The sequence below is a fragment of the Desmodus rotundus genome, chromosome 8 (assembly GCF_022682495.2).
Source record: "Desmodus rotundus isolate HL8 chromosome 8, HLdesRot8A.1, whole genome shotgun sequence".
Lineage (NCBI taxonomy): Eukaryota > Metazoa > Chordata > Mammalia > Chiroptera > Phyllostomidae > Desmodus > Desmodus rotundus.
The window spans coordinates 96,224,705-96,237,990 of NC_071394.1; the positions used below are offsets into that span (position 1 = coordinate 96,224,705).

The window sequence follows — 13,286 nt, forward strand, 5'->3', positions numbered from 1 at the left end:
TTTTGCAGCAAATTGCTGGAAAACTATTATAGAGCCATCAAGGTTGGATGCTTTGTCCTACTTGCAAGAAAAGAGCTTCCTGGGGAGGTGGCCCTGAGTAAAGGAGGGTGAGGGGCTGCAGCACACACCGGCCCTTAACTGCCCCTCTAAGCAACCCACTCAACCACTGAAAAGCTTCCATAAAAGGTTCTTCCTCCTAATGAATGAAATCTGCTTTCCAGTAGGATTCTTGGGTTGAAGGTCTGCCCTTTGGAAAAGTTCAGTGAAATCTATTCCTTCTCCCAATTACTAGACAGCTGCTTCTACGTCAGCCCTGCCATGCCCAGAACTCTCTTCCCCAAACAAGAATCCCTCCACACGACCCTAATACCAGACCCCTGTCCTATCACCAACTTCCACATGGTCTCCAAATTAACATTCATCTTCCAGCGTGGTGCCCAGAACTAGACGTAATGCTCCAGATATAATCTAAAGAACAGAGTGCACAAGAAACGATAATTCCATTCAACTTATGGAAGCTTATTTCTGAACCAAAAACCAGGGCATAAGTTCTAATTAGTAAGCACTGAAGTAAACAAAACATTTGAAATCAGGATTGTTCCAGGCACTACAGGCAACCAGAATTCCCCTTTCGGAATGCCAACAGTTACTCCCGCAGTCCTGCCACTTCAATGAACCCGCCTACTTGGTTTTTTTTCTTTTAATTCCGCTGTATTTGTGACCCCACGCTGGCTAGAGATAGGACTAAGTTACCATGTAGCCTGCATCGCACGTGCATGCGGATCGCATCGGAGACGAACTATCAAATGTCCTTCCTGGGCCATGTGGTTGGCTGCAGTCCCCTCCTCCCCTGCAGGCTCCCAGACGCACCAGCCAGGACCCAGCACCCCAGTCAGGCCTGGGGGTGAGCGGCCTCCCCAGGTGTCCAGCCCTGCTGGTGTGGGTAACCAGTTTCAAATCATTTTGTGGACTTGTTGATATTAGGGGATCACCAAAAATTCAGCACATTTTTTCAACACTGAACAAAAATTAGAAAGCCAGTTTTCCTTCTAAAACTACCCACCTACCCTGACTGAATTGGTAGGCAAAATTAAATTATCATAAAAAGTTTGTGAGTATAAGTATTTGAGTATATACAGTGATTAAATAGTCACCTAATAAAAAGTATCCAAATATTTTTGAAAATAGTCACCACTGTTAACATTAAATTACTAATTACTATAATTATTCATTATAAAATTATTATTAAAGGACCTTCCATCTGAGAGCAAACCATGAAGCGCACTAATTCCTTCTGAGCATCCAGGTGGTCTTGGGCTGAATTCCAGCTTTCTAAAAACTAGAGGAAAAGGTTGGTGAAGCTATTTTACTTAGATCATATGATAGGAACTGATCTAAATTACTTAAAAAGTATTGCAAGGACCCTCGGTGCTTCAAAAGGCTTCTAACATATTGACAACTGATAGACAAATTACCAATCTATTGTTAAAGCAAAATTCCCAAGGTACCTAAAAAAAATTTAAAAAACCAATACTGACGGCTGGCTTCATTTTTCTCTGATTCATACATCCTATTTCTTTACAATTATTCTCAAACTGTTCACAGCATTCAGAACTGACTTCTGCTGTGCTGTTTGCTTAGCTCCGCTGTAACTCCTCCAACACCGAAGCAGTGCCCTGTCAAAATGATACTTAATCCAAAACCTAGACCCTGAAAAGAAGGGAGAAAAGGAACCTGATGATTCCATCCAACTCGGAAACTGCATTTTCCCTCCAAACTCTTGAGGTGATGATTCTAAAAATGCCTTCAGGAAATCCATGACTGCCATCCCCCAAAACCCTAAAGGACATAAACTTTCCTTCTCGTGAGCCAGGACTTCCGAAACCAAACGGTAACGGTGAATCCTAACCTCCCTTTACGTTGAAATCTCCACCACAAAAGCCATCACACTGCGATTCCCCATTATTAGGCACCAAACATCATACCCATGGGGCTGAACCTCCGCCCTCCACACTGCTCGCTCCCTGCCGGTGCTCCACTCACCCCTGCGGAGCATGGAATACAACGGCTGGGCCCTGCTTTCCATCCTTGTGGATAATAGACTCGTTGTTTATTCATGAAGTTAATCATTAATCCTTAAAAGGTATTTTAATTTATTTTTTGGTAGTAAAATACACATAAAATTCCCCATTTTATTTTTGAGCGCACAGTTCAGGGGCATTAAATATATTCACACTGTGTGTAAGTACCGCCACCATCATCTCCAGAATTTTTTATCTCCCCGAACTGCAACTCTGAGCCCATTGAACAGTAGCTCCCCTTGCCCCCTCTCACAGCCCCCGGCAACCAGCATTCTACTCCCTGTCTCTATGAACTTGACTCCTCACAGAGTGCAACCACACACTATCTGTCCTTCTGTGACTACACACTTCACTCAGCATAAGGTCCTCAAGGTTCGTCCACGCTGTCGCCTGTGACAGAATTGTGTTCCTTTGTAAAGGCTGAATAATATTCCACTGCATGAAGAGCCCACATTTTGTTTATCTGGATGCAGTGATGGACATCTGGGTCATCTCCACCCTTCGGCTTTTGCAAATAAGGCTGCTGTGGGCGTGGGTGTAAAATCTCTCTCTTCAAAACCCTGCTTTCAGTTCTTCGGGCTTTATACCCACAGATGGACTTCTTGGATCATATGGTAGTTGTACGTTTAATTTTCAGGCCTTATGAGTTTTGACAAGTCACTGGTAGTAAAGCAGATTGGAACTACAGGATGCATTTTTCACTACATGCTTGTCCCTCTCTACTAGGGAAAAATAAAAGGGTTCCAAAAGGAGGGGTCTCACCTACAACGAGTCTTAGTAAACACAGTCCGAGTGGTTCACGAGAGAAATGCTCGTGAATAATGTAAACGTTTGACATGAAAGTTAAACAGAGAACATCCATCACCCAGCTCACTAAATCCGGCAAACACAGGCACATGGTCAGTGGTGCTGCAATCAGCACTGAGCACTGTGGGGACTCACAAGCTACATATTTGCGGTTCTCATTTCTCACTACGGGCCTTTAAAAATTACTTCAAGTCATCCGAGTATGGCTAATGTTAATAATACGCAGTAATAACTACCACTTGTATGACATTAGTGTACAGTTTTACAAAGTGCTTTGCACATATATTATTGTTAACAGATCTGCCATGTGCAGCTCCTCCGCACGGCCCAGAAAACGTGTTTCTCAAATGATGAGACACAAGCCCGCCATACCTATCTGTGCAGGCAGGTGAGGGCGCCGAGACCCGGGCGCTCTCCATTAGAAGCTCAGCTTCGTTTCAGAGCAAGGAGGGGAGAGAAGGGCGGGAGGAGTGACTGCTCTGTGGAGCCACTTTACAAGTTACCAAAAGATCAAACAAAAGCATTCAATTTCTGTTAAACGTGAAGGATCTCTTGATGTCTAATGGATCCTGTGCACTAAAACAACTCACAGGGGAGGGACTCAAGTAAAATTTCCATGGAGGGAAGTGGTCAAATAGCTGAGGTCAAAACCTCCAGACTTCAATTGTGGCCAAGAGCTTTTATTTCCCTTGTAATTTTCTTTAAGAATAAATGTTAAACCTAAAACATACCCTCTTTGGGAGGCAATCCTGGCATCTGAGCTCAGTGGGAAGAAAAAGCACCCTGTCCTCCCCAAATCAGCAGCCCCTCAAACTATGCACCTTGTCCAGAGGGGTCACGTGACAGCCCAGCCCGGCAGCAACATGTCAGCCAGCACCTGAAACCTGGCTACTTCCAACCCATTAAGGAAACAATTACCCGTGTGCACGAACCCTCCCAGCTCACGTGTGTGATCTGCGGCCAGCGCTGCAGCCCCACTAACGGCCCTCTCTCTCCGTGCAGTCCCCTCTCAGAAGAAACTGTACATGGCATGGATCTGATTGGGACAAGGTGCCGTTCAGTGAGGGGTGAGGGATGAGAGGGAGAAATCACTGCTGTCCCTTCTGAGCAAAATCAACTCTACCTCTCCCAGCACTTGCTGCCTCACAGTTTAAATTAATTACAGCTGAAAATACAGGGTTGCCATCTGGTTTGAAAAAGCAAGGATAAGGGGATAAAATGAAAGGGTTTTTGGTACTAACCTCACTTTAATCATTGCCAAAGAGCATGAAGACAGCCCAGCGTCCTCCCACAAGAAAGCCTTGGGCCTCACAAACTTGGCAAGCAGTCCCGGGCACAAAACTGGATAGGCGGAATGCCTGTCAGAATAAAAGTCCCCGGCCGAAAGGAGACTTGCAAGGTAAGGGACCTGCCTGCCCCCACGCTGGCTGCAGGAAAAGTTTCCTATGGGTCCTGGGATAGGTTAGCAACTCCTGGGAGGGTTTATTTACAGAGGATGACTTGCCAAGATGTTACATGCGTCATTACAGTTCCATTTTGTGAGAAAAGAGGTCTGCTGTCAGAATTATAGTATGTGAGTTCCCCTTTCTTTGTTTCTCTGTATTCCATAACATAAGCCTTTTATAAAACTCCAAAATAAGGCTAAACAAAATGCAGGAGAGGAAGGTGGCTGGAGACGGGAGCCAGCTCTGACAGAACAATGCACGCACCTCCAAGGCACCCTTGCAGCTGGCCCCTCGGAGAAGGAATGTCAAAAATCCCCATTTTTCCTCAGCTGCAGCCACAACTAGTCTCACTAGTGTTTTGTAGGAAGCAACTTCCTTCTGCTTTCCTCCCACAGGCAGAATCCTGGATGAGAGGCTCTTTTCTATTTGGACTCTGGGGCTGCAGAAAAATGCTGACTGCAGGCAGGGGAAGGCAAGGTACCACAGCAACCCTTGGTCTGATTCGGTGGGCTGTAGGTGGGTGCAAAAACATGCTGAGCCTGCAGCTTTCTTAACCATTCCCAGCGTCAACGAGCCCACAGAAGTGGACCATCAGTTAGATTTTCGGTCCAACGTAAAGTTCCACCTGCCTGCTACCCGAGTTCTTTTCGTCCCACGTGAGTTTTTCCAACAAAACCTGTATGTACTTAAGTCCAGCTGCTTTTGGAAAGCAAATGTCCACCGAGGCACGTGGTGTTTACTGAAGTAAACTGATCAACCAGTCACAGTCCTTATAAACCAGAGATTAGAACTGAAACAGAGAAGATAAAAGTAGATTATCTTCTGCTTTTAGAAAAAGACAAGCATTTCTGTTCTGGGGAAAAAAACATTTTCAACCCAAAAATGATGCAAAAGTTGTCCAAATCCTGCCCTGACAGAACCCTGGTCAATAGCAACAGTGTCCATAACATTCAAAATCTCAGGAGTGTAACTTTCGAGTAAGTGGTACATCTGTCAAACCACAGGAAACATCTGGTAAAATGGTTAAATAAAAACAGAATTTAAACTTGATTTCAGAGCTTGCTTATGGTACCCAACAAGAGACTACTGAAACAAATACCAAAATCTTTCTGACCACTCCCTCACAGTGCTCCACAGGACAGTGGGGCACGATGGCCCTGAGTGGGATGGGCGGAAAGCTGCAATCCGGTGTTTTCGTGGAGATGGCCGTGCCCCTGTTCTCACAGGACTGTGGCCACAGCCTTCTGAGGGCCAGGGCAACCTGCGCTCCGCCCGCACATGGCCGCCCCTGAGACTTCCTCAGGCACAGCTGTTCCGTCCCCTAACCAGGGCTGACTCCTACCCACACATCCACATCCCCCAGTGCCACCAACCCAGTAGGCACTTGGCAAATGTTGATAAATGAACCAATGACAACACAAACAATACATTCTCTTCATTCCACAGCTAACCTGCAGTAAGCGCATACAACCATCCTCCTATCAACACACACTGTACGCACATGTAACAAGGGACCAGCCAAAATATTTCAGTCCCTTCTAGAACACTTAAGCCTTTACCATTAAAGATTTAATGATTTACCACTTGCAAATTTTTTAAAATCTGTATTTCAAAAACACAGTAAAGTTGAAAAGCAAATAGAAAATTAGGAAACTGGTTATTTTCCTAACACATCTGACAAAGGATCCTTAATATGAAGTGTTAACATCAATAGAAAGATGATAAACACCCTAATTTTCTTTTTTAAAAAGATATAACCAGTCACAGATGAAGAAACCCAAATGGCCAGTACGCATGTGAAAAGACCATTCAAGTCCCCTACTAGCAGGGAAAAAGGTAGGTTGTGACACAATGACGCCCCCCAAACCCTGCAAACATTAAACGCCCAGGGACGCAGGGCGCAGGCGCATGCTGACAGGTGCTGGCGGGAAGGTAAGGCAGTAAACCTACCAGATACCAAATTGGCAGCATGCACCAGGGAAAGCAGAGATGCACGCCCCGGCCCTGCAACTCCACTTCTTAAGAAAATGGGGAAGTGAGATATGAACAAGGACGGAAGTACACGAGAGCCCTAGAAGTTCTACAAATGACAGTGAAACACTGTAACAACCTGAATATATGAATTTGTTAAAAAGTTCTTTGGGTTACAAGCAACATAAAACAAGGCTGGCTGGCTTATGGGGAAAAGGGGGAAGTTCACTGGAAGGATACTGTGCTACATTTCTTGGAAATGAAGGAGTTGAACCAATCCTTGAAAAGGAACAAAAGGAGGCAGCCCTAGGATGTCAGCAACTGGCGGCAGAAAGAGCCCTGTGCCCCTGTGAAACTCAGGGGGGCCTGCTCCTGCACCAGCGCCCCGGCAGGATGCTGACACCACCGCCGACTGTTACCACTCAGTGACCACGAGAACCAACATCACCTTTCTAGGTCCTACATATACAGTTGACCTTGAGTAACAAAGGGTTAGGTTCACTGACCCACGCCCATCCCACCAAGTAGAAAATCCTGTAAAACTTTTGACTCCCACAAAAACTTTACTAATAGCCTACAGTTGACTGGAAGCCTTACTGATAACATCAACAGCAAATAACACATTTTGTATGTTATATGCATTATATACTATATACTGTATTCTTATTATAAAGTGAGCTAAAGTAAATATTAAGAAAATCATAAGGAAGAGAAAATATGTACAGTATAGTTTATTCATTCATGGCATACTTAACTTTTTCAATATTTCTAGGCTATGTATTGCATCTGTTTTTCCAAATTGTCACAAATCTCCATAAAATGTCCCAATATATTTATTGGGGGAAAAAAATCTGTGTGTAAGTGGGCCCGTGCAGTCCAAACCCGTGCATGTCATTTCAGGTCAACTGTGTACCCGTCTCCAATCACAGCGCCCTTAAGGAGTTACTAACATTAGGTCTTAAAAATTCTGAGGTTGTTTTTATTAGATATACTATGTTTTGCTAAAAATTAAAAACCGCCCCCACAAACACACACAAATGCCACCAGTTTTCACAGTGAGACTTCACCTAAGCTTCAAATGAATTATTTCTAAGTAAAAAACTAGGGATTTTACAAGAGTGCAATCTACTAGGGTTTTATTGGGGGTTTCTAGATTTAGGGAGAAAAGGGAACAGGGGAACGTTCCACTCTGTCATCAGTAAATGAAAGCACTGCATTTTTTAAAAAGTAAAACCTAGAACTGTGGGCTAGAAATACAAATGAGCCTCTGGAGCAGTAATAAAAAGGGATGGAACGGTGACTTCAGTTAGGGCAGGCACGAAGATCAGAACTGGTTCCTCAGATCTCAGCCATTCTCATCTCCCAAGCCCTTCACCTCCCTCGTCAGCGCGCCTTCTCTCCCTCTCCTTTGTTCCTGTTTCCGAACTCCCACTTCCTACCCCGCAATAACCACACGCATATCCTGAACAGTTCATTCATCTGTCACCTACAATGTCGTCCCTCCCAGGGTTGACAGACACGCTCCCCACCACTGGTCCCATGGGCTTTCCAAAGGGAGACCTCACCAGGACCTGACACTCCAGAGCAACACTGCCACCGCCGCCACCCACCCCTGCAACACGGGAATGACTATTCTAGACTGAAGCTCTCCGAAAAGACAAGACAACCCAATGCAATGTGGGATTTGTAACTGAATCCTGAATTTAAAAGAAAACACCTGTAAAGGGCATTTTGCGTATGAATATATAGCGTACTAGACCATACCACTGTCTCCAACACACGCGAAGGAGAGCGAATGCGGCAGAACGGTAACAACAGGCGAGTCTAGTGAAGGGAATGTGGGTACTCATTACGCCAGTTCGCTGCTTCTGCAGACCTGAACACTCTCCCAAGATAAAAAGCAGGGCAGGCAGTGCAGGGAGAGAAGGATGTCGGGTCAGATCAGCAGCAAATTTGGACAGAATGTTTAGAATGATCTATTTAAAGTACAGGCAATGTGGGGTGCTGGAAGCCCTTGAATAGTCTTCAAAGGCACGACCCAGGATATGAGGAGGAACCTGCGTGATGGAGAGGGGCATGCCACACCTGTAAGATGCCACCAGATGCAATGCTGCGCTTCAAACATCGGCCTCAAATAGGAAGTCAAGAGGCAGGTTGGACAATCCACCTTGAATTGTGAGAGTTGCTTCTCACACTCTGTGCAGTTTGCCAAAAAGCATGTGCTGGCAGAAATTTAAGTAAATTATTTTTAACATTAACCACAGATAAGGAGTCTTTAGATAATTGATAGTCCAAGGAGAACATCTACTGAGAAATAATACTAGGGAAGGGAGTTTGTGACAGATCACCAAAGTCCTTGAAGCCACCCTAAACAAGTCGTTGAATTTTATACTGTAATCCAAAAGGAGCCAGAACCATGGCCCGCCAACAAAATCTGCCATGTCCTCCCAATAGGCTCACAAGAAACACCTGCTGACTGAGGTTTCCCAGCCATCAGCCCCTCTCCCCAGCCTGTCCATTCCCCAAGTACACGGCCCCTAGAGGATGTTTGTGTTTTAATCACATTTTAATGTTTAACTTGCTCTAAAGCGAACAGCCTAACACAGAATGATGCAGTGTCATTACCAACATTCAGGAATGAGGGCTGTCAGCGACGCAAGCCCGAAGCTACCCCACACAAATGCGACAAATGCAATGGCTCTACTGGAAAATAGTTAAAAAAACACTTTGGCTTTGAGAACTTTTTAGGGAGATTTGAAAAACACCAGAAGTAGTTAACACTTGGGCAGAGATCTGTTTGCTTTTCTAGTACGAAGAGATCTATTTTGGGGGTGGATTTCCACCCAGAAGCAATGTCTAGCCATCTCTCTGACCTGGGATGAACACCCAACTGAACCCAGTCTCTGATTTCCATAAACCTTACCTATGTTCACACTGAGATCAGAGCAATATAAACAGAGAAGTGGAAAAAACCCATTTCATTCATACAAAAAATTTAAAAAAAAAAACACAAAACCCTCTGAAGGCTTATTACTCAGAGTCAACATTGGGACAGGATCATTTGATCCAAAATAAGCATCGCAGCTGGGCTAGTGACTCACTATAAACTCTATTTGCCCAGGTACCAGGGATCTGCACGGTTCTGTGTCGGGGGAGCAGGGGTGGGGAAGGCAGTAGAGGTCGTGGTAGTTCTAGCATGTTCCCTGAACTAAACATCAAGGCTACAAGGAAAAACTGGAAGTACAAGAGGTGGTGCCACTCAGGGTTTATTACATACTTATTTGAAAGGAATTCTTATAATCTTTCCCAAAGGTTAGAGTGCTTGTCAGTGCTCTCAGAGTGACTCATTTTTCATTCAAGCATGTATTTAGCACCTAGAAGGCATCAGGCACTGGTCTGGGTGTTAGTGGGACAGACATGAGTAAGACTCAGCCCATGGCCAGGAGGAACAATGCAGCCTGAGAAGGTGTCAGACAGATGGGCACACGATTACACCAAAGTGCCATCATTTTACACAAAGAAATGGTCATCTCAAAGCAGAAGGAATCACCATTTGCCAAGAGAAGGAGGCAAGGAACATGTGGGAGGACAGAAGGGCAGGCGCTTGGGCTTACGTCGGCAAGGCGGAGCTCCTGGAGACACATCTGCCCAATGTTTCCTGGAGATGACTGGGAGCCGTGGAAGAATTCCAAGCAGAGAGTAAGACTTCAGAAAACTTCTCCTGACACTAAAGGATCAAGACCAGTATGGGGAGTGCTGCTATAGAAATGGGGGTCCAAACTATGGCCTAGACCAGGTCCTGTGTAGAAAACACTTAGCAGACAGATTCCAGAGGGCGTGACAATGGATCAGACTTGGGAGATGAAACAGAAGAAGGAACGAGGCAACTTCTAGGCAAGTGGAAAGATAGCTGTCCCACCATGAAGATGGGGGATAGACTTTGGAAAGTGCTAGAAGAAGGAAGGAGGGACTAAAATCAATTCCAGTGAAGCAGCACTGAACTTGAGGTCTACTGCTTCACTGGACCTCAAGGAAGACAGCTCTACAAGTGTGAAGGTTAGGTGTTGGCTGGACATCAAGACTGGGGGTCATCCATCTATTGTAGTCATTCAAGCCATGAGCTGGCAATGTCAACTTCATTAGGAGGGTCTGTACAGCGAGGATGGAGCTCTGGAGAATGGTGATAATGATGTGTCTTTGGATGATTCTGAGTAGAGTGGCCACAAAGTGGGAGGGGATCCAAAGAAAACCAGTCAGGGTCCATGGAACCCAAGACAGAAGAGACTTACAAGAAAGAAAAGGTCAAGCAGGATAAGGAATTGCAGGTCTCCCCCAGATCAAGCGATTAGCAGGTCGCAGGTGAGTGGGGAGAGAAGTTTCATTATTAAAACTGTTGGTAAGGATCACAGCCCTGGACTGCAGAGTAGAGATGGAAGTGGAGATAATCTGCTCTCTAGAAACAACTAGGAGTGAAGGAGAGACACAGAGACGGAAGACGAGGACATGAGGTCAAGGGAAGACAAAGACCTCCAGCTTCCTCAGTTTCTCTAGCCTTGGTGAATTTCCCTGAAAGCCCCAGTCTCGAAAGATGGCACCCAACAATCCCAAATCAAGAAATTATACAATAATTTTATTACAATAGTTAAGCTGTGCAGCACCAAGCTTTGTCAGTCTAAATGTTTATAACAGCATTTTGAAACCAAATAAAACGTTCATTTTGGCAGGCAAGTATGCCCCCTGGGATAGTCCTAATAGGGCTCACGAAAAAGGAATAAAAGGTTCCACAGTTACATTTGAGAGACCCTGGACTGACCAATGTTTTGTTCATCGGACTTCTCAAAGAGTCTGAAATGTGCTAATGCACATGAGCAAACCCAGAAGATCAGGTTAAGTCCTTCCCAAGCTTTGGCCAGGTCTCCTTCAAACATCTTGAGGCAAGAGTGTTCTGAAACAATCTACGGCCTGTGGTGCTTTGAATTCCCGGGGGGGGGGGCAGGGGGCAGAGGGGTGTCACTTAACAGCCATGTGTAACCAAGGAAATCACTCCTAATGCATTAGAAAACTCTAGGACAGGAGAAAATTTAGGGAAGCAAAGAGGTTTCCAACCTACTTGTAAAGTGACCTGAACTAACTTGGCCTCGACCCATTTTCTGGAGCCGATTTCTGTGCGGATCCATTAGTTGTACTTCTCAGGTCTCTTCAAGGAAGGGAAGGCAGTGGGAAAGGTCAGTTACAGGGGAGATGGGAGCACTTTGTTTTCTTCTGCTCTGTAGCACATTTCGGTCTGTTGGGGCTATGAAAGCTTGGATCCAGAATTCAGATCCCTTGTTTGGCAAGGTTGCTAGTTACTGCCAGACCCAGAACATTATTACTGCAACATTAAGTTCTCTAATTATGCTGTAGAGGCAATCTGTGAAGAAATTTCAAAATGAAGGAAGAGAGAGAATGTGTGTGTGTGTGTGTGTGTGTGTGTGTGAGTGTGTGTGTGTGTGAGAGAGAGAGATTGATTGATCTACCAAAGAAGATGGAGATGAAGTACTGGCATTTATTAAATAAAAACAACACTAGACACAGAACGCGGGGCTTGTAAACGACCTCGCTCTGTTCCAGCTGCATGTAGCACAGGCAAATGATTGATTTACAAGCAACATCCTAGAGGAAAATAAAAGAACCACCGACACTCGCACACAGGCCCATTTCTTAGCATTCCCCCTCCTGGTCCTCAATCAAACCCACTGAAGTGACAGCACGCTGCAAGCCTTTCAGGACAGACTGGCTTTGTACTGCAGTAAGGAGAGGCCTGTGTGGTCATAAAACATCAAGATTAATCCTCTAACTATGTATAAAAATAGCTGCCACTGGTGTTCCCGGCGCAGAAGCATCTTCATGGAAACAGCGCTCTGAAAAGGGCTGAGTGCTGGGGGAATGGGGGCGGGAGGGGACACAGGCAAACCCTGTGCTGTTCCGTCTCCTCAGCTTTTGAACAAATGCCTTTGACTTAATCCACAAATCTAAAAACACTCCTTTTTCCAATTTTAGTGGGTCATTTTAAAAAGTGACTTTCACACGCTAATGAAAGCTCTGATATATCCCAAATGTTCTTTAATTCCTCTCTAGGAAAAAAGTCCTCCTTTTTCAAGGTTCTCATCCCAGTTCTATAACCTTCGTGACACAGAATGAGCACCACTGAGGTCCCCAGTGGGGACAAGAATAGACACACGATCGGTTCCTTTTGTTCATCTCCTTTGACTCTTGGCTCTCTTGGCATTTCTTCACTCTGTGTTATTTGGCCAGAAAAATGCCAGTAGCAGGATGGCTATCTGCCCTCCCAGCTCTCCGCAAAGACTCTTAAGGCAGAAGTGATGCCTGCTGGGAAAAGGCTGATGTCAGCTCTCAAGAGCACACAGCTCCCTGCTCGGATAAGGAGGTCTTTGTTTTTGGCTGAACTGTGAAAATGAGAAAAAGCCTCTAGCCTGACAAACAAGAAAACGCACACGACACAGGTAAGGCCTGTGACCTTTATTTCAAGGTACCACACTGCATTAGCAAAACACTTGCATGTCACACACAGATGCGCCTGTAAAGTCACGTGGGAGCGGCCATGAAAAGCCAGCTTCATTTCCATCCTGGTTCAGCCGGACCCACAGCAAAAACTGAGGCGTTAGGGGAGGAGTCAACCTCACGAGGAGTTCTTAGATTACACCTCCCCAATGGGAAACGTTTATTAAAGACCCAGGCTCCCTTCTAATTTATGTTTTTAAGTAAACACACATACTTGTTTTATACAGTGGGGGGATTTTTTAAAAATCCCTATTTAATAATATCCCAGTTTATGAGTTAGTTATTCAGGAGAACTAAAATTAAGGCTCTAAAATATCCTCTTAAAATATCCCAGAAGTTTTGTGGGGAGTACTTGTAAGACTGCGTGTGAAAGTACAGAAGGATAGAGAACTTCAGGGCTAAAACTTCCCAAGTTTGAACG

The 13,286-nt window shown here is 45.1% G+C and overlaps 1 protein-coding gene across 5 annotated transcripts in view; it reads right to left on the reverse strand.

The window, feature by feature from the left end:
- The window catches only part of VGLL4 (vestigial like family member 4), a 153,907-nt gene that overhangs the window by 20,077 nt on the left and 120,544 nt on the right, over positions 1 to 13,286 (reverse strand). Inside the window, exon 1 of one of the 5 annotated variants that reach the window (XM_024556432.4) lies at positions 4,130 to 4,298. The exons of the other annotated variants lie outside the window; for them this stretch is intronic. Within the exon in view, the coding sequence (XP_024412200.1) occupies positions 4,130 to 4,143 (14 nt within the window). The 5' untranslated portion in view covers positions 4,144 to 4,298. Of the gene's footprint in view, positions 1 to 4,129; positions 4,299 to 13,286 lie in introns of those variants that run through there. 5 annotated transcript variants of the gene reach the window in all.